Here is a 22,093-nt window from a genome sequence, read left to right as displayed (position 1 = left end):
ACCCTGCGAGGGCTTGGAATTTGACTCTTGCTTTCTGTGAAGTCCAGGGTGCAGAACACCAACACAATGTCTCTTTTTTTTTTCTCCTCCTTGACTCTTGCCTGGTTTCAGTCTTTGTGAATTTTTTTTTTTTCTGGACCTATCCAGCCTTTCCATGCTCTGATGGTAATTCTAACCATGTCACTTCTCTGCCTAAAACCCGAGACAGTCTCGTAACTCTTACCATGGCATTAAAAACACTGCCTCTTCTGATTCACAGGTGCACAGGGCCCTTCTTCTGCTGTTGCACACCTATACGCCAGCCAGGCCCAGTGACCAACCTGAAGCAAACATTCTCTGTACTTCACTGTTTCAGTGATTTTTGAACTGCTGGTCCCTTTGCCTTTCCACCATGACACAATCTGGCTTCTTCTTAAAGACACGCTCAAATCCTTGTTCCATTCCAGAGGACAGAGAGACACTCCCTCCATCTCTCTCCTCTGGGAGAGATCACTCTAGCATTTGAATTCCGTCTTCCCTGCTAGATTGGGAGGAGGGGCTACATGTGATTGCTGACACCATGCTGGTGGTAAGTGGATGCTGAGTGCATTGGATCATGTACCATCGAATGCTCATCAGGTTAGAAAAAGGCCTGGAAGAATAGTCAAGGCCAAAGTATTTCCTGCTGTCACTGTTTCTCATGGGTTTAGCCAAAACCGGGGGAAAGAAAGGGTAGGGGGCACTGGTGAGTGTATTAAACAGAATGTACCCCAGACCTTCAGGCAGCAGTATCTGAGAAAGAAGACAGCATTGAAATTGCTTGTAGACTCCAGGAAGAACATACTTATGTGGATTTATAGTTGATAAAGTATTTCTGTATACATGAAATGATTTTTATTTTCACTGTAACCCTGTAATGTGGATATATTTTTATGGACATCAATTTGTAGGTGAAGAAACAGCTCGATCAGGTGCCTTGGGCAAAGTCACACAGTAGCAAATGATGGACCACCAACAGTTTGTTCTCTCTGCTATGCCATGTTGCCTCTCCAACAACAGCAATCAAATGTGATGACACAGGTTCTTGAGGCAGTAGGAATAAGGTGTATGTGGCATGGAGCAGTGTCTACTTCTGAAGGGATGACTGTTCCCCATCCTTATTGACAATCTTTAAGAATTCCTTGCTGATCCAGTAAGGTGTTTTGGTTTGAATGTGAGTTGTTCCCCAAAAGCTCATGTATGAGACAATGCAAGAAGGTTTAGCGGAGAAATGATTGGGTTATGAGAGCCTTAACCCAATCAGTGATTTAATCCACTGATGAGGATTAACTGAAGGCAGATAGGGTGTGGCTAGAGGAGGTAGGCATTGGGGGTGTGGCTTTGGAGTATATATATATATATTGTATCTAGCGAGCAGAGTCTCTCTCTCTGCTCTCTGATCATTATGTGAGCAGCTTCTGTTTGCCACACTCTTCTGCCAAGATGTTTAGCCTCAGCTTGAACCCTGAGGAATGGAGCATGCTCTCTACGGATTGAGGAAAACTTGAGTCCCTGAATAAACTTTTCTTCCTCTAAAATTGTGCTGGTCAGGTCTTTTAGTTACAGCAGCAAAAAAAAAATGGACTCAAACAGAAGGTGAGCTGCCTAGTATAGTAAATGTTAGTTACCTCATTTCCAGAATGGATGCTGTCCCCCAAATGCTTTGATTTGATGCAAAACATTTTAATTTTCTCTATTTCCCCCACCCACTCCTCACTCCTAGATTCAATATGGAATTGAATCTGCTTTCATATACATGGGTCTGAGTAGGCAGAGGGTGTGCACATACATATATACATATACATACTGGTTTATTTAAATGATTGGATCTACACTTTTGGAGGCTGTTTGAAGCATCTTATCAAAAGAAAACACATTTTTAAGCAAGAGGTTAAAAAAGCTTTTCAGACCCAAAGGCCATTTAATACCATAAATCCTACTTGGGTAGTTTAGCAAACATTTTTTTAAAACCCACATCCAATGAACTGGTTAGTATTGGATAACACAGATTTGGTTTCAAAGCTGAAATGCCTCTGGTGGAATAGACCTTCTCATGAAATTCAATGATTTTATATTAAGCCATAAAAAATAGGGACACATATCTATTGACAACTTAAATATTAACTCAGTAGACTAGGCTACTTGGTGATATAAATAGGGGGAAAAAAAGTGGTCATGGATGAGGAGTGAGGCTATGGCAGCAGCATACCTTAAACTGCAAAGAATGTTAAATTCTATCCCAGAATCTAAAGCAGGAAAAAAAGAGTCATATTCCACTCGATATAGACCCCATCCAGCCCAAACCATCCCCAAAGGAGCACACCCCCCCCAACACATGAGGTTTACTAACCACCTGCTACAGATGTTACTATGTCACTAATTAACAATGATCACAGAAAATGTGTCATAGCAAAGTTTTTGTTATCACACACAATGCATTAGTGGCTGCAGGAATTCTCCTCCAAAAGCTACCGCCAGAAGGCCATCCAAGAAATGTCCAAGTTGCTGGTCTAAGAAACCGCAGCCAAGAGGCATGAGGCAGCGTTCGTACACTGAGCTGTCTGGCAGGCTCCGCGCTCTAGTGAGAGGGCCTGTGTGTAGAGAGATGGTCCCAGTTGGGTGCTGTATTCTCTACTCCTGAGCCTCCTTGCGGGTGAGCTTGTAGATCTCGGTGGGCCCGTCCACGTGGGTGATGGTGGTGGTGAGCTGGAGTTCCTCTCCACTGTGGACGCCCAGATCACCTGAAACAGGGTTTGGGGTGTTAGAGGTGTTCAAGCAGGAAGGGGAAGCAAGCTGGGATTCATTTTCTGGAACTGCTTGGGCACTGGTCCCCTTTCACATTCTGAACTCGTAGGCTAATGCCCCACCTTTTCATTTGGAATTTGCAGTATTTTTTTAAATATCATTTTTGGCTCTCAGAGAAGTCATTAATGATACATGAGTTAGCTCACTGCTGGTATTATTCATAGTAATTATTAACATTTAATGAGAGCTTACTTTGTGCATGATGCTCTTCTAAATGCTTTATGTGTGATCCTTTTTTAAAAAATGTTTTCATTAGTGCACTAGAGTTATGTATAATAGTAGTGGGGTTCATTTTTACATAATCATACATGCATGGAATATAATTTGCTCCGTTTCAGTTCGCAGTATTTCCTGTTTCCCTCTCCTCCTCCTTCCCCCATTCCCTTTTCTCTACTGGCTTCCTTCTATTTATTTATCATTTTTTAAAATTGAAACCCATAGATAAATGTGGGATTCATTGTGGCATATTCATACACACACACACACACACACACACACACACACACAGCATAATTTGGTCAATTTCATTCTATAGTTCCTTCCTTTTCTTGTTTTTCCTCCCTCCCTTCAATCTCCTTTCTCTCCCTCTATTTTTGTGGGATCCACCCCTGCTCTTTCCCCCCTTATTTTTCTCTAACTTTCATATATGAAAGAAACATTCCATTGGCTTTCTGAGTCTGGCTTATTTTACTTAGCATGATGTTCTCCAGGTCCATCCCTTTACTGGCAAATGCCATAACTTCATGCCTTTTTATGGCTGAGTAAAACTCCATTGTGTATATATGGCACCAGGGATGGTTTCATAATTTGGCTATTGTGAATTGTGCTTCTATAAACATTAATGTGCCTATATCGTTACGTTATGCTGATTTTAGTTATTTTGGATAAATACTAAAGAGTGGAATAGCTGGGTCCTATGGTGGCTCCATTCTTAGTCTTTTGTGGGATCTCCATACCACTTTCCGAAGTGATTGTACTAATTTGCAGTCCCATCAACAATGTATACACCCCTACACATATCCTCGCCAGCATTTGTTATTATTTGTACTCTTGATGACTGCCATTCTAACTGGAATGAGATGAAATCTCAATGCATTTTTCTGATGGCTAGGGTTGTTGATCATTTTTTCATACGTCTGTTGGACACTTGGATTTCTACTTGTGAGAAATGTCTGCTTCGTTCTTTTGCTCATTTATTAATTGAGTTGTTTTTTGGGGGGTTGTGTTAATTTTTTTGAGTTCTTCATATATTCTGGCTATTAATCCCCTGACAAAGATTTCCCATTCTGTAGACTCTCTCTTCATGCTCTTAATCATTTCCTTTGCTGTGCAGATTTTTTTTATTTTTATTTAAAAAAAATTTTTTTGGTACCAGGTATTGAACTCAGAGGCACTTGACCACAAGCCACATCCCCAGCCCCCAGTTGGCCCTCAGCCCTCTGGTGAACACACTCAGTCCAGTCTTCTCTCTTCCTTACATGAGTCCTGTCATTCCCTAGAGCCTGCTGACCTTAGAGGGCAAGGGCCAAATACTGGCTGCTTTTGCCTTAGTCCTTTTACCTCCTTGGTTTTGGTCTCCAAGTTTTGGTTTTAAATGCTTAGAAGGTCAGTTTCACTAGGCTTGAAGTGGTAGTAATGGGTTTGAGTTTTTCATATTTACAATTTTACAATCACCCCTTCTATTTATTTAGGGTCAGTATTAGTATAGGGAGTCAGTATTATATACTATCTGTCCTGTAGGTGATGGCTTATTATCTCAAATTAACTCAGATTGTGCTGTTAGAATTAGTGTTTCTGCAAACCACTAACAGGGAAAAGTTATAAAGTTTTACAAGGAAAATACAAAATGAAAATGAAATTAACAAGAGCAAACACTTAAATGAACCAAGAAACATAATTTGTATAACACTAATGTATCTTTGATATCTATCTAGCATCTGCAAAATCCATAAATTTATCAACCACATATGAAAATCTTTGTTTTACCTTCTTTTAAAACTCTTTGACATCCTTTAAATACCTTTTATAATTTACCCAAATTTTTATTTAGTTTTTTATTACAACCCTTTTAATTTTGGGATCACAGGACTCTTTCTAAGGATCTTTCTTTTGAATATAACATTAAGTGAGCTTAATTCTAGTCTACTGTGGGGCTATCAGGGATGAACGGCAGGGCCTTGTCTCAGGTGAGGTTGACCTTTTGACAGATCTTAATTAAAGTGCTTTACTTTTGAATCTGACCTTTGCCCTATTATATCATTCTATTGAAGAGTATCAGAATGGGTTCAATCCCCAGCACCACCAAAAAAAAAAAAAAAAAAAAAAAAGAGTATAAGAAAACAAGGTTTTCTGAACTGCTTCCTGGGTCTATCTGAATTTCAGTTAGCATGATATAAATTACATCTGAAACATGAATCAAACAGAAAGACTAAAAGGTCTGAAACTTCCTTTTTTTGTGGAAAAAGTGGCAGAAGTGTTTCCATGTTCCACAATGTCAACCTTTAAACAAATCAGGTTCTCCTTAATAACTTTCCAAAAATACATTTAAAATGCCCATCCCAATGTAAAGAGCAACATACAGATTTTATATGTAACATATTGACAACTGATTACCTTTATCTAGTAATAAAACATTAAATATCATAAAGAGATCACCAACTAAATTTATTATTTTTATATAAGTCTGAAAAAGGTTATCACTACAAACAGCTTTAGTTTGGAAAATATCAGCTTGGTAAAGTGCTCTCCTAAGCTTTACATTTTAAAAACTTATATACTTGGAGAAAATGAATACATCTAATATAAAAAGAAGCCAGAAATAATAGCATCATAATTACACAGATGTCCTTTTATTAACTTATTTTTAACTTTTAAAGTAAAATTTAGAATCTCTGATAAGTTTAGGAAACAGTGTTAACGATTAGAAATAGACATCATCTGATGTACAAATGCATCTCATTTATATAACAATAAAAATGTATGTAGTTAAAGCAAACCAATGTCAGGTTTTTAAATGGCATTGTGGACATATTATATTTTAAAGTTCAGATACAAAGTATAAAGGAGAGCACTTATTGTTTACCTTGCCTATATTAAACCTACATAGTTTTCATTCTATAAACTTTTACATATATATTAAAGGTCTCAAATATACTGTAATAGCATAAAATAATTTTTGTTCATTTAATCAGACTTATAAAACAATCTTTAAAAGACTTCAAAATAGTCAGATATAAAAGAATAATTATCTCTTTCAAGACTTAGTTTCCCCAATTAATAGAACCTAATAGACACAAGAAATTATCTTGATAAATAAGAATAGATCAATGTCTTAAGAAAAATCTTGTTTTTAGAGAGAATTAGAATGTTTTATATCACTACATTGAATTTTGACCTTAGAAAACTCTTAAATATATTTATTTGTGTTAATTATAGTCAACTTAACTACACATATAAATTTCTTAAGGTCTATTTTCACAAACCTTCTGCAACTTAATTAGACATTCTACAACTTGTTTACATCCTTAGTTTTGTCTTCCCTTTCTTATCTTGGACTTTAGGACAAAAATATTATTTTAATACTTTTTCATCTAAAACATTCCTTTTCTCTTTTAACATCTAAAATATAGCCTCATATCTACAGTTTTACATCTTCTTTTCTTCAGATGCTGATTCTTAAGTTTATAACTTGAAACAATCCTTAACCATTTTTGGATTTAGGCAAATATTTCCTTTTTAATGAAATGAAATACTTTCTTTACTTTTAGGCTTTTTCCAATCTAAACACAGATTAAATCTTGTATTATTATTTTTTTAAATAAAATTACAGCTGTTAAAGCTTTAACTCTTAGTAACTTTGCTTTTAGTTTAGGCCTGAAAGAAAGGCAGTCTTTAACTCTTTTTCCATTTACCAACAATTTATAAAAACACAATCCCTAAAGACCCTAATATAAACATATTATCTTATAAAGCCAAGAGTACTTGAATTTATATCTAGTGGTTAATATCTTAGTATTTTTTAAAAAATTTTGTAGTTGTGTATGGACAACATACCTTTATTTTATTTGTTTTATTTTTATGCTGTGTTGAGGGTGGAACCCACTGCCTTATCCATGCGAGGCAAGCACACTGTCACTGAGCACAGACCCAGCCCTAATGTTTTAGTATTTTAACTTGCAGATTAATCTGATGTCTCTTCTAACAAACACATTTATAATGTTTATCCCACTTAAAATTAAACCTAATTTACCCATAAAAACCAAGGTATCACACAAGCATAGTTGACAATCTTGGTCATTTTCCTGTCAAAAGAAAAATCCTAAAAACCATGGACATTATACTCTGAACATTTTATAGACACCAACACTCTTGATTGCCAACGAACTATAAAAATGTGGGTTAGTAATTTTAAAGGTGTCTTTTAAAGGAGAAGATTTCTATTAAAGCAATGGTTACGATGAGAATTACTTACTTTCCCAAATATCCAGTATAGAGAATGTAAAAATAAACACATGAATCAGCATGATTTTGGTTAAAGCAGAGGTTCCAGAATGCTTCTAGCCTTTCTAGTTAACAGCAGATGTACAACACAGACCAGTTTAGGTGGAGAAATGAGAGACTATAGAGACACTTTAGAGAAGGAGTGAGGGAGGACAGGAAAAGAGTTTGTCCTCATGATTTGGATTCATAGCAGAAGCTTAAAGATTCATGAAGTTGGCCATTATAATACCTCAGGTCTGAATGTGGTGATTAATGGCGCAGCTTCCTTGACTGTGGCACCAAGGCTAGGTCCCTCCAACAAGCTGTCTCAGGTCAACCCTGTGTTTAAAGGACTGCTCAAGGCACTGGGAGACCAACCTCTCATAAGCACCTTCCCAGTGAGTGACTTAAGCTCCTTCTGACCCAGAAATGGGGTATATTTGTCTAAGGGAGTCTCCTATCTTTGGTGCTTTTATGACTAAGTATTCATCTTTTAAGGGAGAAAAGGGTGTTTGGCTAGGGAAAAGTGGGAAGTGTGTGTGTGGGGTAGAAATACACACATGAAACAGGGAGAAGAAAAATAGAAATACCATCAATTTAGGTCCTGTTGTGGCTTTAGTTTAAAGTGATACTCTTCCCCCATCTCTCTGGTCTCAAAGAGTCTGAAACTTAATCATTTCAGTCAAGCCCTAGTTGCGATAAGCAGCCCTGATAAGAAATCACCTTGATATCTGTAGCAGGAGAGAGAAAGAACAAGCATTTAAGCTTGGTATATGAATGGCGTGGACAGTACTACCTTAAGAGAAAGCTCAAGAAAAAGAAAGCCTATACATACATGGGATTTCCAGTTTCCTTCCCTGTGCAATCATTTCTCATCTGGACAGAAAAGAAAAACCTTTGGGAGGTAGGGTGTCCCCTGAAGTTCACAAGCCTGTCATATCATCTTCCTTTCTTATGAAGCTGAGTCCCTACAAAGCAGGACAGAAGATCTCTTGAGTGTCCTCAGAAAGATCTGGGACCTGTATACCCATCCGGTCCTGGGCTTTTCTTGGTTGGTAGTCTTTTGATGGCTTCTTCAATTTCATCCATTGATATTGGTCTGTTCAAATTGTGTGTATCCTCCTGACTCAGTATGGGCAAATCATATGACTTAAGAAATTTATCGATGTCTTCACTATCTTCTATTTTATTGGAATATAGGTTTTCAAAATAATTTCTAATTGTCTTCTGTATTTCTGTAGCATCTGTTGTGATATTGCCTTTTTCATCCCGTATGTTGGTAATTTGAGTACCTTGACATTGTAAAAGCTATGTATGCTAAGCCTCAGGCTAGCATCATTCTGAATGGACAAAAGTTGAAGGCATTCCCTCTAAAATCTGGAACAAGACAGGGATGCCCTCTCTCACCACTTCTATTTAATTTAGTCCTTGAAATACTAGCCAGAGCAATTAGACAGACAAAAGAAATTAAAGGCATAAAAATAGGAAAAGAAGAACTTAAATTATCACTATTTGCGGACGACATGATTCTATACCTAGAAGACCCAAAAGGATCTACAAAGAAACTACTAGAACTAATAAATGAATTCAGCAAAGTGGCAGGATATAAAATCAACACGCATAAATCAAAGGCATTTCTGTATATCAGCGACAAAACTTCTGAAACGGAAATGAGGAAAAACACTCCATTCACAATATCCTCAAAAAAAATAAAATACTTGGGAATCAACCTAACAAAAGAGGTGAACGATTTATACAATGAAAACTACAGAACCCTAAAGAGAGAAGTAGAAGAAGATCTTAGAAGATGGAAAAATATACCCTGTTCATGGATAGGCAGAACTAACATCATCAAAATGGCGATATTACCAAAAGTTCTCTATAGGTTTAATGCAATGCCAATCAAAATCCCAACGGCATTTCTTGTAGAAATAGATAAAGCAATCATGAAATTCATATGGAAAAATAAAAGACCCAGAATAGCAAAAGCAATTCTAAGCAGGAAATGTGAATCAGGCGGTATAGTGATACCAGATTTCAAACTATATTACAGAGCAATAGTGACAAAAACAGCATGGTACTGGTACCAAAACAGGTGGGTGGACCAGTGGTATAGAATAGAGGACACAGAGACTAATCCACAAAGTTACAACTATCTTATATTTGATAAAGGGGCTAAAAGCATGCAATGGAGGAAGGATAGCATCTTCAACAAATGGTGTTGGGAAAACTGGAAATCCATATGCAATAAAATGAAACTGAATCCCTTTCTCTCGCCATGCACAAAAGTTAACTCAAAATGGATCAAGGAGCTTGATATCAAATCAGAGACTGTGCGTCTGATAGAAGAAAAAGTTGGCTCCGATCTACATATTGTGGGGTCGGGCTCCAAATTCCTTAATAGGACACCCATAGCACAAGAGTTAATAACAAGAATCAACAAATGGGACTTACTTAAACTAAAAAGTTTTTTCTCAGCAAGAGAAACAATAAGAGAGGTAAATAGGGAGCCTACATCCTGGGAACAAATTTTTACTCCTCACACTTCAGATAGAGCCCTAATATCCAGAGTATACAAAGAACTCAAAAAATTAGACAATAAGATAACAAATAACCCAATCAACAAATGGGCCAAGGACCTGAACAGACACTTCTCAGAGGAGGATATAAAATCAATCAACAAGTACATGAAAAAATGCTCACCATCTCTAGCAGTCAGAGAAATGCAAATCAAAACCACCCTAAGTTACCATCTCACTCCAGTAAGATTGGCAGCCACTATGAAGTCAAACAACAACAAGTGCTGGCGAGGATGTGGAGAAAAGGGTACACTTGTACATTGCTGGTGGGACTGCAAATTGGTGCGGCCAATTTGGAAAGCAGTTTGGGGATTCCTGGGAAAGCTGGGAATGGAACCACCATTTGACCCTGCTATTGCCCTTCTCAGACTATTCCCTGAAGACCTTAAAAGAGCATGCTACAGGGATACTGCCACATCAATGTTCATAGCAGCACAATTCACAATAGCTAGACTGTGGGACCAACACAGATGCCCTTCAATAGATGAATGGATTAAAAAATGTGGCATTTATATACCATGGAATATTACGCAGCACTAAAAAATGACAAAATCATGGAATTTGCAGGGAAATGCATGGCACTAGAGCAGATTATGCTTAGTGAAGCTAGCCAATCCCTAAAAAACAAATACCAAATGTCTTCTTTGATATAATGAGAGCGACTATGAACAGAGTAGGGAGGAAGAGCAGGAAGAAAAGATTAACTTTAAACAGAGACATGAGATGGGAGGGAAAGAGAGAGAAAAGGGAAATTGCATGGAAATGAAGGGAGACCCTCATTGCTATACAAAATTACATATAAGAGGTTGTGAGGGGAATGGGAAAATAAACAAGGAGAGAAATGAATTACAGTAGATGGGGTAGAGAGAGAAGATGGGAGGGGAGGGGAGGGGGGATAGTAGGGGATAGGAAAGGTAGCAGAATACAACAATTACTAATAGGGCATTATGTAAGATTGTGGATGTGTAACCGACGTGATTCTGCAATCTTCATTTGGGGTAAAATTGGGGGTTCATAACCCACTTCAATCTAATGTATGAAATATGATATGTCAAGAGCTTTGTGTAATGTTGTGAACAACCAATAAAAAAAAAAAGATCTGGGACCTGGTGCTGGCAGGCCATAGAGATCCCATCTCTCCTCCCTCCCCTGGAGCATGGTCTCTAGTATAGTTTAGGTATCATGGCAGGAATGCACACAGGGAGAGCAGAAACCCATCTATGCAAGGTCAGGAAGTGGCAAAGAAGTACTGAAAGCTGCAGGTTAAGACTGAGAAATAAAGTTTAAATGGGGGATCTACACAAAAATGATGGGGAGTGCCTCTTTACCTCAGATGTGACTTAACAGTTCCCACTGACTGAAGCCTGAGTGAGGTCCCATGGCATTCTGCTAGTCAGGAGATGATAAAGATGAGAGGGTAAGAATAAGAGAAAAGAGGTCTTCTGATCCTCACTGAAAGACCCCAAATGGTGTAGAGGAAAAGTTCAGAAAAAGGCTGAATTGGGAAGGTAACTAGGAAAAAAGAAACAAACAAGAACCAGTTTCCTAACCAATGCACCAAGATGTTGCAGAGACATTCGTCTGGGGAGCCCGAGAGAGGCAGACACAAAGGTCCTCACCTAATTTTTATGTTCTTGCTTGAGAGGATTTCAGGCAAGACACAAGACTTAGTAAAAGAATAGCAAAGTTTATTAGAAGGGTGGAAAAAGAGAACACTCTCAAAGAGGAGAGTGGGTGGTCTCAGAGAAGGATGGTGTGCCCCTCCTGACCTCCAGTTTTATTGGAGGTCCCAGAAAAGTTTCCAGAGTCCTGCGCAAGTCCACCTCTTGACTTTTGACTGACAGAAGGATTACATCAACTTCGAAGTCCATGGTAAAAGTCCAAGGTAACTCCAGGTCATTTTGGCTCATGCGGACCAGTTCTAATTGGAACCTGTTCTGAAAGATTTCTAGGGAATTATCCTTATCTCCCTGAGGTCTGGAATCTGGTCTGTGTTAAGGTCACAGAAGTTCCCTTCTTCAGAGTCATGTCACAGGTTGGAGCCTTTTGGGTATTTCTCCTACAAATAACAGGTTTTTTGTTTTGTTTTGTTTTGCTGAGGAATATAACATATCCTATTGACTAAAGCCAGACAGGGTTTCAAGTAAATTGCTTTTTAACAGAAAGCATGTGGGGGCCAAAACAGTGGGTCCAATCCTTAGAATTGTTCCCTTAACCTCATGTTGCCACTGTTGATGTCCGTCTGTTCCTTATCAAGGACAGCTTTATAGATGAAGGAGCTGGAGGTAAGTAAGGTCATTGACTGCTCCAGGTGGGAGGGCAGGCCCCTGAGACAGCCAGCAACCAGGCCCAAGGCACATCTGATTCCAAGGCACACAGTGGGCTACAGCTGCACAACATGCCTCTGGGCTAGTGCATCTTTGCTGAGGCTAATTGACCAAGTAGCCTTGTCCACAGGCAGCAAGAGACTGGGCAAGTGACGGATCTAACAAGTTTAGAAACGTCAGGGGCTTTTTGAGTACCAAAACATACTCCAAATTTTCTTCTGTCCCTAGGGATGCCACAGCACCAGTCTTGAACTTATCCTTGGTGGATAGAGGGGCAGTAATGTGGCTATACCTGTTAGCAGGAAAAAACTTTCTACAAGTTAAGCCCTTAAAAGTCTGCCATCTGCCATCAGAACGTAAACTAGTGAAAAGAAGATGGTAAATATTCAGAATCAATAATACCTGGTACATCGATGTGTGGGGGTGCACATGTACATGAATACTTGTAGATAGAGAAATAAAAAGTAAAACGTGTCTGGGCTATGCACACATGTTATGTTTTGGGACTGAAATCTTCCCTAGTTTCTAGCATAAAATAAACAAACAAGCTGGGATTCTGTATCATAATTTAGAAAAAGTCTTGACCCTACACTTAGGACTAATATCCTGGGCATCTGTGGATCCCAAGGTCTCAGGACCTTAGGGGTCACCCTTATACCCTTCAGGGAAGCCACATGGTATTAGCTTTCCCTTGTAGACCCGTCTCTCAGTGTTGCACAGCAAAGTCTCTCCAATACTGTTAGGATTTGGCCAGAGAAGGTACTAAAGAGGCAGGAGCCCAGCTTCCAGCACATCCAATGGATCTGCCCTTGAGCCAGAGACAGGTGCAAAGTAAAGCTGGGGAGAGACTTGACCCTGTTTGCCGGGGACCAGATTTTCTCAGGTCACTAAGTTGCATTCTTGCCAGTGCAACTTCTAGTTCATGCCTCCACCAAGCAGGTGAAGTACAAGCTTCCCACTTCTAGATCAAAGAAATCCAGGTCTAGATTTGCATACCTGGGTGAGCCATCAGAACTTCAAAGCCAGTCTCAGGATCTGCATGTCTGTGTGAGTCATCAGAGTTTCAGACAGTCCTGACCACCCCAGAAGCATTGTTTACCTAAGGAAACCCTTTCCCGAGACTTCCTAGAAAGAGACATGGATGTGGAATTCTGCCTGGCTTTTAAAGAGAAGATGTTGATTCTTTAAACCCCAAAATGTGATTCTAAACTGCAGATCTTAGAAAATATGTATGATTCTGCAGATCACTTGAAGAAACAGTGAAAATTGCTATGATGTTTTTTATTGAACAGATAACTATATAATAGTCCTTATTACATGGCAGAAACAGATTTAAACAGTGCACAAACATTAGTGCATTAATCCTTGTCATTCTCATTCTGTTGGTGAAGAAACTGAGGCACAGAGAGGCTAAGTAACTTGCTCAAGGCCCCCGCTGATCAACAGTGATGTGAGATTCAAACTAGAGTGACTCGGCTCCAGGATCCACACTCTCAGCCTTCAGGTTCTGCCATCTCTTCCTAAATATTCAAGTTTCCAACAGCCAAGGAGACTGACAGTGAAGTACGGAGTCCTTGTGTGATATGTTACAGTTAGACATGTACAATAATTTGGATGAATGTTCAGTATATTAATTCTGTTTTTATATCTGATAAATTTTTAGCACACAAATCAGCACACTGACAGGAGAGCTGTTATTTATGAGTATTTGCCATATGCACTGTGAGGGGCTTAGCATGCCCTGAATTTCCTTGTAAGATGGGAAGCCACTGAGGCGTAAGTAATTTCTTTAATGTGCTGGATGAGGACCCAGATCAATGGGACTCTGTGTAGCAAAATCTATGATTCTCCTGTGTGTTTATTGTACCTTGAAGGGCAACCTTACCCCTCAGGGTATCGATGTGGGCGTATGGCAGTAACTTAGAGGAGTGGGGATCCCTCCAGTTGTCTCCAAATCCCATCAACTCCTATTTCTGCCAAGGTCTTGCTCCATCTGTTAGTCTCCCTCCCTCTCTCTTGGCTTCTGGTGCTCAGTGCACAGACATGCTCAAAGTCTCTTCCCATCTAAGACAAAAACGAAACCCTTCTGAAAATGTGATATGCTTCCTACTGGGGAGAAAAAAGAGAAAGTATGAGAGAAAAAGAAAATAATTCTTCCCTTTGCAGTAACTCTCTCTGGTTATGCCATCAATTCATAACATTACAATGGAGGCTGCTTTTTCATAACCTTTGGGTATGGACCCAACCTCTGGCTCCCATTTCATCTCAAAGGATTGCAGAATTAGATGCACATCTGTAGTGTCACATGCACAGGTGTGTAGTGTTGCTTGGTTCTAACTGCCTGGAATGCCTGCTGAGGACCAAGAAACCCACACACACTGGGGTACAGCTTAAAACTGGCAGCATTTTACGACACACATTTTTGTATCTGTGGCCACTTCGATAAAAAGAAGAAATGATGCTATACCCCCTCTCAGGTTGTTTCACAGATTCTGAGAGAGAACAAAAGTCTTCTAATGTCAATAATTCCTAATCCTAACCTCACAACCACGCAGGCAAACTAACAATCCTATTACCCAAGAGTGGAATTCCAGAGCACTCCCACAACATGAGTTTGACTATTTCTCAAGGTCATACACAGTCTTTGCTGGAGCCAGGATTCCCAGCCATCTGTGTCTATCTCCAGAGCATATGTTCTCTCCATAACTGTATTCTTTTTTGGTGGAATTTTCCCTAGACCCTCACCATCTTCTCTTCCATTCACCTCCAAAGTAAGCTTGAATGATAACTCTTTATAATGATGTCCCTGGTTCACAGCAAAATGAGAAAAACAAGAATGATGTGGTATTTGTAAAGCTTAATTATTTCTATGCAAAAGACTGCTCTTTCATGTTATGTTTCCCTACAGTTTAGGTATTAATATGATTAACATATTAAAAAATAAAATGCTGGGCAATATTACTTTTTACTTCAATTTTTTCTTTTTTAAAGAAAAGAAATACCCAGCACAGCATCTAGTATGTAGTAAGTGTTGCAGGAAGCCCAGCTCTACCCTGCTCTGCCTGACTGGGACTAGCCTAGCATATTAGTACTAGTATTACCTGCCAGGATTTAGAGACAAACTCTCCTCTGGAGAGCAGGCATGGCTCAGCTTTGAGGATCCTTCCTGGGAGACAGTCACTTTGATGAGACAAGGTTTAGAGACCCCGGGTCCAGTCATCTCTTAATTCCTTTTAAACACAAGAGATAGTTATACCAGGCTACAGGGAGCCATTTCCAACAACCTCCAAAACATCTCCAGACACCCAATACCAGGATAAGACTCCAAGGTGAAGGACAAAATTAAACTTAGAAGTTTTGAGTAAAATCTCAGTGTCATAGACTGAATTGTGCCCCCTATGCAAAGTCACGTATTGACATCCTAACCCCTAATACCTCAGAATGTTGCTGTATTTGGTAACAGGGTGTTTAAAGAGGTAGTTAAGTAAAAAATGAAATAATTGGTATGAGCTCTCATCAAAATGATTGGTATGCTTTGAAAGGAAGGGGACTGGAATACAGATACACTCCGAGGAAGACCACATGAGGACTCAGGAAGAAGGTGGCCATTTACAAGCCAAGGAGAGCTCTCAGAAGAAATCAATTTTGCTGACTCTGATCTTATCCTTTCAGCCTCCGGAATTATGAGAAAATAAATTTCTGTTGTTTAAGTCACTAAGCCTGTGGTATTTGTTATAGCAGCCCTACCAAACTAATACATTTGGGAAGCAGAAAGTTCTCCTCAAGAAGGTGACTGAAGTGCCCCCAACGGGACAGGGTGACAGTAATTTTAAGACACAGAGAAGATGATTTTAAATGACAGAAGTATGAAAGTTCAGGTCACTGGTAGGACAACAGCCCTGAGAGAGGCAAGAAGAAGAAAGTACCTGACTACAAATAGCAGAGTAGGAGGTTCAGGCTGGCAAAGGACTGTCGCTTGGTTCCCACCTTCACTGGGAAATGGGAAAAGGCTGTTGAGAGCCACTTTAGAGTCTGGGTCCAGCCTTGGAGATAAGAACAATTCCATCACTGTTTGCAGACATCAAGGGAAAGCCAGGCTGGCCCAGGATGGATCATCAAACATAAACCAGGGGGTGACTGAAGTAAATGACAGACACTGTCAGGCCCCACGGCTCAATCCAAGCATTTATGGAGGCAACAAAAGCTAAAGCCACTGCTCCTGTGAAACAAGCAGCAGCTTCCAGAAGTAATACTGGCAGCACGTGGTAGTTGGTGACCAAGACACGGGGCCTGGGGATACTGCTGTGGCTTCCAGGAGCTTGAGTGCATCAGACATTAGACATTTCACAGGCACAGAAACAGGAAGGCCCAAGTGGCGATTAGGGCATCTCTTGTTCCCTTCACGGTAGTCATTCAGTCAGGAATACAGTTTCCCATAATTCTTCCAAAACATTCTTGTCAAGAATTGTGTAGGCAAAAGAACACAAAAACCAAAGCTACAATCCAGAAATTTCTGACTTCATGACCTGCTCTTACTTTATTTTTTTTCCCCCACAGGGATTAGTGACCTACTGAGTTAAACAGTTTTTCATGAGTACAGGGCATTGCTGTTGTACCCCTTGGGGATGGTGCTTTGGCCCCAAGAAAGGGGTCAACATTAGCCCTCTGCAGTTCATTTCTGCCTGGGAAGATATCCAGAATGATTCATAAATGGTTATGGCAACAAGTAAAAAGAACAGCTTTAATGAAAGTCAGCAGCAGGGGGAAAAATGTAAATGCTCCTCGAAGGAAAGAGAACCAGAATATCATCGTTGCATTTTTTAAAACGGTGTGTGTGTGTGTGTGTGTGTGTGTGTGTGTGTGTGACATACAGATGCACATACATGAACACACAAGATCATTACACACATACAGGTGTCCCTTGGTATCCATGGAGGGTTAGTTCCGGAACCTCCTAAGGTTACCCAAATCTGTAAATACTGAAGTCCTTCATATAAAATGCCATAGTCTTTGCATAGAACTATGTAATCCCCCCTGAATACTTTATACCAGCTCTAGATTATTTATAATACCTCATACAATGTAAATGTCATGCTAAAGAGTTGTTATACTCTATTGTTTACAAAGAAATGACCAGAAAAAGAAGTCTGTACATGTTTAGTACAGATGCTTTTTTTTTTTAAAAGGGTATATCTAATCTGTGGTTGGCTAAATCTGAAAATGTGGGACTCCAGGACACAGAGGGCCAGGTAAATGTGTGTGTGTGTGTGTGTGTGTGTGTGTGTGAGAGAGAGAGAGAGAGAGAGAGTCTATGTTCAACAATTCATGTGAATGTGTTGCACTACTGCTGTTGCTCTGGGAAATCAGGCAACAGGAGGAGCCCCCCACACCTGCAGTAACTATCAGGAGTGAGCACACTGGCTTGCAGCTGTCCTGCCAGGTCCTGTATTTCAACATGCAGGTGAGGATACCTTATCCCCAGATCAGGATAATGTCTCCCTGATAGTAAGGGCCCGCCCTGTCCCTCTATCTCATCCAACATAGCACAGTGCTAAGTACTGTGATGCTTGGTAGTTCATTTGTGAAGGGTCACTCTCTGATCCAGGCAGTGAAAGAGAAACAGAAACTCATGAGGGGAAGTGCTCTCTGGAAAGTGACCCTCAATTGAAACTGCTGCCCATTTTGTTCTTCTCTGTGCATTCCATGACCAAAGGAAGAAGCAAACATCTATTCCTTTCCAACCCATCTCCTCATGTTTCTTGGCATCTCTCCACCCCCCCTAAACAAAAGAACACTCCTCTATAGTTCTTTCCTTTTTATATACCCTTTGGCATCAGAAACTGTTTGTCAAGTTCCTGGAAATGGGTTTTCTCCCTAGCAATTCATCTAGGACCCATCTCATGAAGAAAAGAAGCACCACATGCCTGGGATTCACTCTCCATAGAAGAGATCTGAATTCTTGGCTCTGAGCCTTAGAAGTAAGTGCAGTGGGGGGTAGGGGTCGGGGGAAGCCCAAGCTAATTAAAAGGGAGCATGGGAAGGTTGGGGGAGTGAAAAAACACCATCCAGACACCCAGGGGATTTTAAAATGCAGCATATCCTCTTGAGGGTTCATGTTTAGGTTTCTATGGAATATTCCCAAATACTTCCAAGGAGCTTCAGAATCTTGGCTAATGCTCCATCATTCTTCAGACACACTGTGTATCCTCGTGGCAGATGAAGAGGTAAAAAGGGAAGAAGAGCAGAGAAGGAAAGTGTTCAGAGAGCCTGACATGGAAGAGACCCTTCTGACTACATGAGGTCATGGTACCACATCAGAAAGCACAGGGTACAAGCTACAAGGGCTCAAGCTATGAAGCTACCACTGGAAAACTGCGAAAGCACATGGCTTTTGTGTTTGTGATCAGCATGGAGCACCAAAGCAGTCTAACCACCAAAATACTGGAAGAATGTTTCTTCCCCTGGGGCTCTGCTGGCATTTGAGGTAAGACAATTCTTTATTGCAAGAACCTATTTCTTTCATTGCGGGACATTTAGCATCTCTAGAATGTGGACACTAAGTGCCAGTGGCACATTCCAATCATAGTGACAATCCAAAGCAACCACAAATACTTCCAAACTCCCATCAGTGAAGGAATCCAGGGATATGGCCTCCTGTTGAGAACTAGTTTTTGAGCTTTCTTGGAAATAATAGCTCAAGCTGTCTTCAACAAAAAATCTTGATGAGGAAAAGATGGAGTTTTGATTCTCAGTTGTGAGCTTTAGAGCGTAGGTGGGCTGTTGTGAAGGGTGAGGGGTCTGATGGGATCCACCTAAAATCCCTGGCTTGGCAGGGCCATCAGCCTAACCAAGCTGGAGCCAGGCATTCTTGCCAGCATTTGGATACTCCTTACTTGTGACAGATATCATGCCCTGGGTTGTCACTCAGTGAAGAAAGTGCCCCCATGCCCCTTCTTGGCTATCATGAAAAAAGAGAGGCATTGAATGTGTACAGCTCAGAAGGACTTAAGAGAGACCACTTACTGTTGGGAGAAGTGGTGCACAGAGGGTTAAGAGGTTTGCCAGGGATCACACAATAAAAACAACCAGCAGAAGGGTTCATGTGCATAGAGAGCGGCAGCACACAGTCAGTACTCAACCCCTGCAACCCATGAGTGCTAGGACACCATCCAGAAAGTGCAGGCACTGCTTATGTGGAGTTTCCCTGGAAGACAAGAACTTCGTCTACTTCAGTCAAGGCCAGGCCATGTGGTTTGCCAAAGTCTGACAGGATGACTGTGAAATGAAATGAAGGTTCTTGTCTGCAAGCCCGGAATCTCTTCCTGCTGTCATGGTGAAGGTCCATGTTCCAGAGGCTACACACCCCCACTTCCCATGCACAAGGTAAAAGCACTGAGTGCTAGCACTGGAGTGGAAGCCGATGGCTGTCTAGCTTGCAAACCTTCTAGAAAGGCAGTTGGTCAAACTGAGAGCAGAACCGTGGGTAGAGAAGTGAAGCCTTTACTCTTACTCAGGATTTATAGCCAGAGATGGGACTAAAATGGTAACAAGTAGTCTTGACTCCAAATTGGTGAAGGTGTAGAAAGGAAGAGAAATCTCATGTCCAGGATGCTGTCACCTGGAAGTGGCCAGAAGGATACAAAGACAGATGGTAGCTGAGGCTGCTCCACTACCCTGGGCCCCCAGAACAGAGGCCCTCTTCTCTGTCATCCTTTTTGTTTCTATCTATATGTCATTATCCTCTTTTCCTGTCTCTCGTTCTCAAGATCATGGGCCCATGTGTGAAAAATAAAGGCTGATCTAGAACTCTTGCTTCTAAAATATCACTTCATTCAACATGTCTAAAGCATCTTTAAGAACCATCTCTACTGCCCTTTAGGAGTAAACACTGCAGCAGGGGAGCAAAAAAGACCAGACAAATTCATCTCACGTCCACCCAGTTAAAACTGGACCCATGCTCCACAGGCTTGTTCCTCAGGATGCTGGTACCAAGTGACATTCTGTCTAAAAAGACTTATATTACAAATTAATGTACTAAAGGCATTCAGATGACTTGCAGTGAAAACCTCATTAAAGCTGTTTAACCTAACTGCTGGTAGGTTTCTTAAACACACCAACATCCCATGTAACAACGTAACTCTATTCAGTGTAACTTGATGAATTCTAATTGGAGTGATCAGGAGGTTTCAAAGTGAAGGCAGCATTTTGGCTGGGCCCAAAAGATGGGTAGGGGTTTCATCAGGCCCAGATGAAGGCCTGATTCCTAAAAGTGAGGTCAACCCTCAGTACTGAGGGGCTGCTGCTACCTTGTATTCTACACCAAGATAGAGTTACACTCACTAGTGCATTTGAGAAAGTTCACCTTATGTTTGGGGAACAGCAAATACGTAGCTAAGGTAAACAGAAGAATGAAGATAAAAGAGAAGAAGGAATAAAGTTGGAGCTAAACAGCAAAGGATCTGTTAAATCAGTTATTACCAGGTCACCTATCCTAGGTTAACAGCACTGGCCTGGGCAGCAATAATCCCTATTCACTGCCATGGCCAGCTGAGAAATTCCTGACAAATGCTTCTCTTCTGGTTTTTAGTTTCTTCATCTCTAAAATGATCAGAGAGGCTAAATACTCTAAGGTTCCTTTAGTATCATCATATCCAGGTTCTGTGATTATAAGATAGGAAAAGATAACACACAGCAGCACTGAAAGACAGCAAAGTTCTGGAGACAGGAGAAGGGCCACTGGTTTGAACATTTGTCAAAAAACAGTCTTGAAGGGCTGGAGGTATAGCTCAGTGGTGGAGCACTTGCCTAGAATGTGCAAGGCCTTGGGTTAAATCCCTAGTATGACAACAAGGAAAAAAAAAAAGGAGCCAGGAAGAGAGAAAGAGAGAGAAACAAATCCCATAAACCTTGAAGAAAACTGAGTGGGAAAAATAAGCCCATTCCATCTTCCACTCTCAGGGCCCAGACTTTCTCTACCTTATATTTTAGGATCTTTTCATGTTGGAAGAAAAAATGTCAATATTATTTCCAACAGTTAATTTTGCTCAAAAAAATTGAGGAAAGCAAAATTTGATTTTTTTGTATTAAACTGGGACATATTTTAGAATAGAATGAAATATTCTCAATGCATTTTAGACATTAAGAAATGAGGACCTGAAGAACGATCTGACTTGTTCTGGCTTTTGTTTTATGTGTCTAGAGTTCCTTGGGGTGCTCACTGTATCTCAGGATTAGGGGGACACTTGGAGGAAGGTGATGAACCCAGAGCTTTAGCCATTTAAATCCTGTAGAGACAGAAGCTGGCTTATCCTGAATGAAGCTGTGCTAAGGAGGCCAGGACTCACCATTGGACTGGTCTTCCCCATAGTTCTTATGGGACGGCGCATACAGGAACATCAAAGCAAAGACATAGAGGTTCCACATTCCATAGATGCCTGTGAAAAAGGCACTGCTCACTTGGACTGTGACACCACCCCATTTCCAATGGCCTTCAGTCACCTGTGGAAAAGGAAAATGACATTCTCTTGGAACAAAGGAAAAGAAAACATCACACCAATCCAGAAACCAATCAACACAAAAACCAGGACTCTTTCACATATGGAAAAAGTCAAATGCCATGTAAATCCCCCTGTTTCAATGTGAATCATACCAGTGAAAACTGAGGGCTTACTATGCGTCAGGCACAATGTCAGTGGTTTTTTCCCCTTGGCGTCATGTTAGCATCACCTGGGGAGTGTCCCTTCCTGCCAACAGCCATCTATTGTAATCTCTTAGTTAAAGAGCCTGCGTCTGAGCCTAACCCCTATCCACAATCATAATTCCTTCTCTGTGGACTTCCGAGCTAGATGTAAACTCCCTGCAGGCACGTACCAACTCTGGTTTGCT

The 22,093-nt window shown here is 40.5% G+C and overlaps 1 protein-coding gene across 1 annotated transcript in view; it reads right to left on the bottom strand.

The window, feature by feature from the left end:
- Positions 1-1,909: 1,909 nt before the first annotated feature.
- WLS (Wnt ligand secretion mediator) overlaps positions 1,910-22,093 on the bottom strand; it is a 104,838-nt gene continuing 84,654 nt past the window's right edge. The window contains exons 11-12 of the mRNA XM_081306155.1: positions 21,553-21,706; positions 1,910-2,759 (exon numbers count right to left, since the gene is read on the bottom strand). Coding sequence (XP_081162281.1) covers positions 2,650-2,759; positions 21,553-21,706 — 264 coding nt within the window. The 3' untranslated portion in view covers positions 1,910-2,649. The remainder of the gene's footprint in view (positions 2,760-21,552; positions 21,707-22,093) is intronic.

Source organism: Spermophilus citellus, assembly GCF_964194105.1.
Source record: "Spermophilus citellus genome assembly, chromosome: 9".
Classification (NCBI taxonomy): Eukaryota; Metazoa; Chordata; class Mammalia; order Rodentia; family Sciuridae; genus Spermophilus; species Spermophilus citellus.
This window is presented reverse-complemented; position numbering and strand designations above follow the sequence as displayed.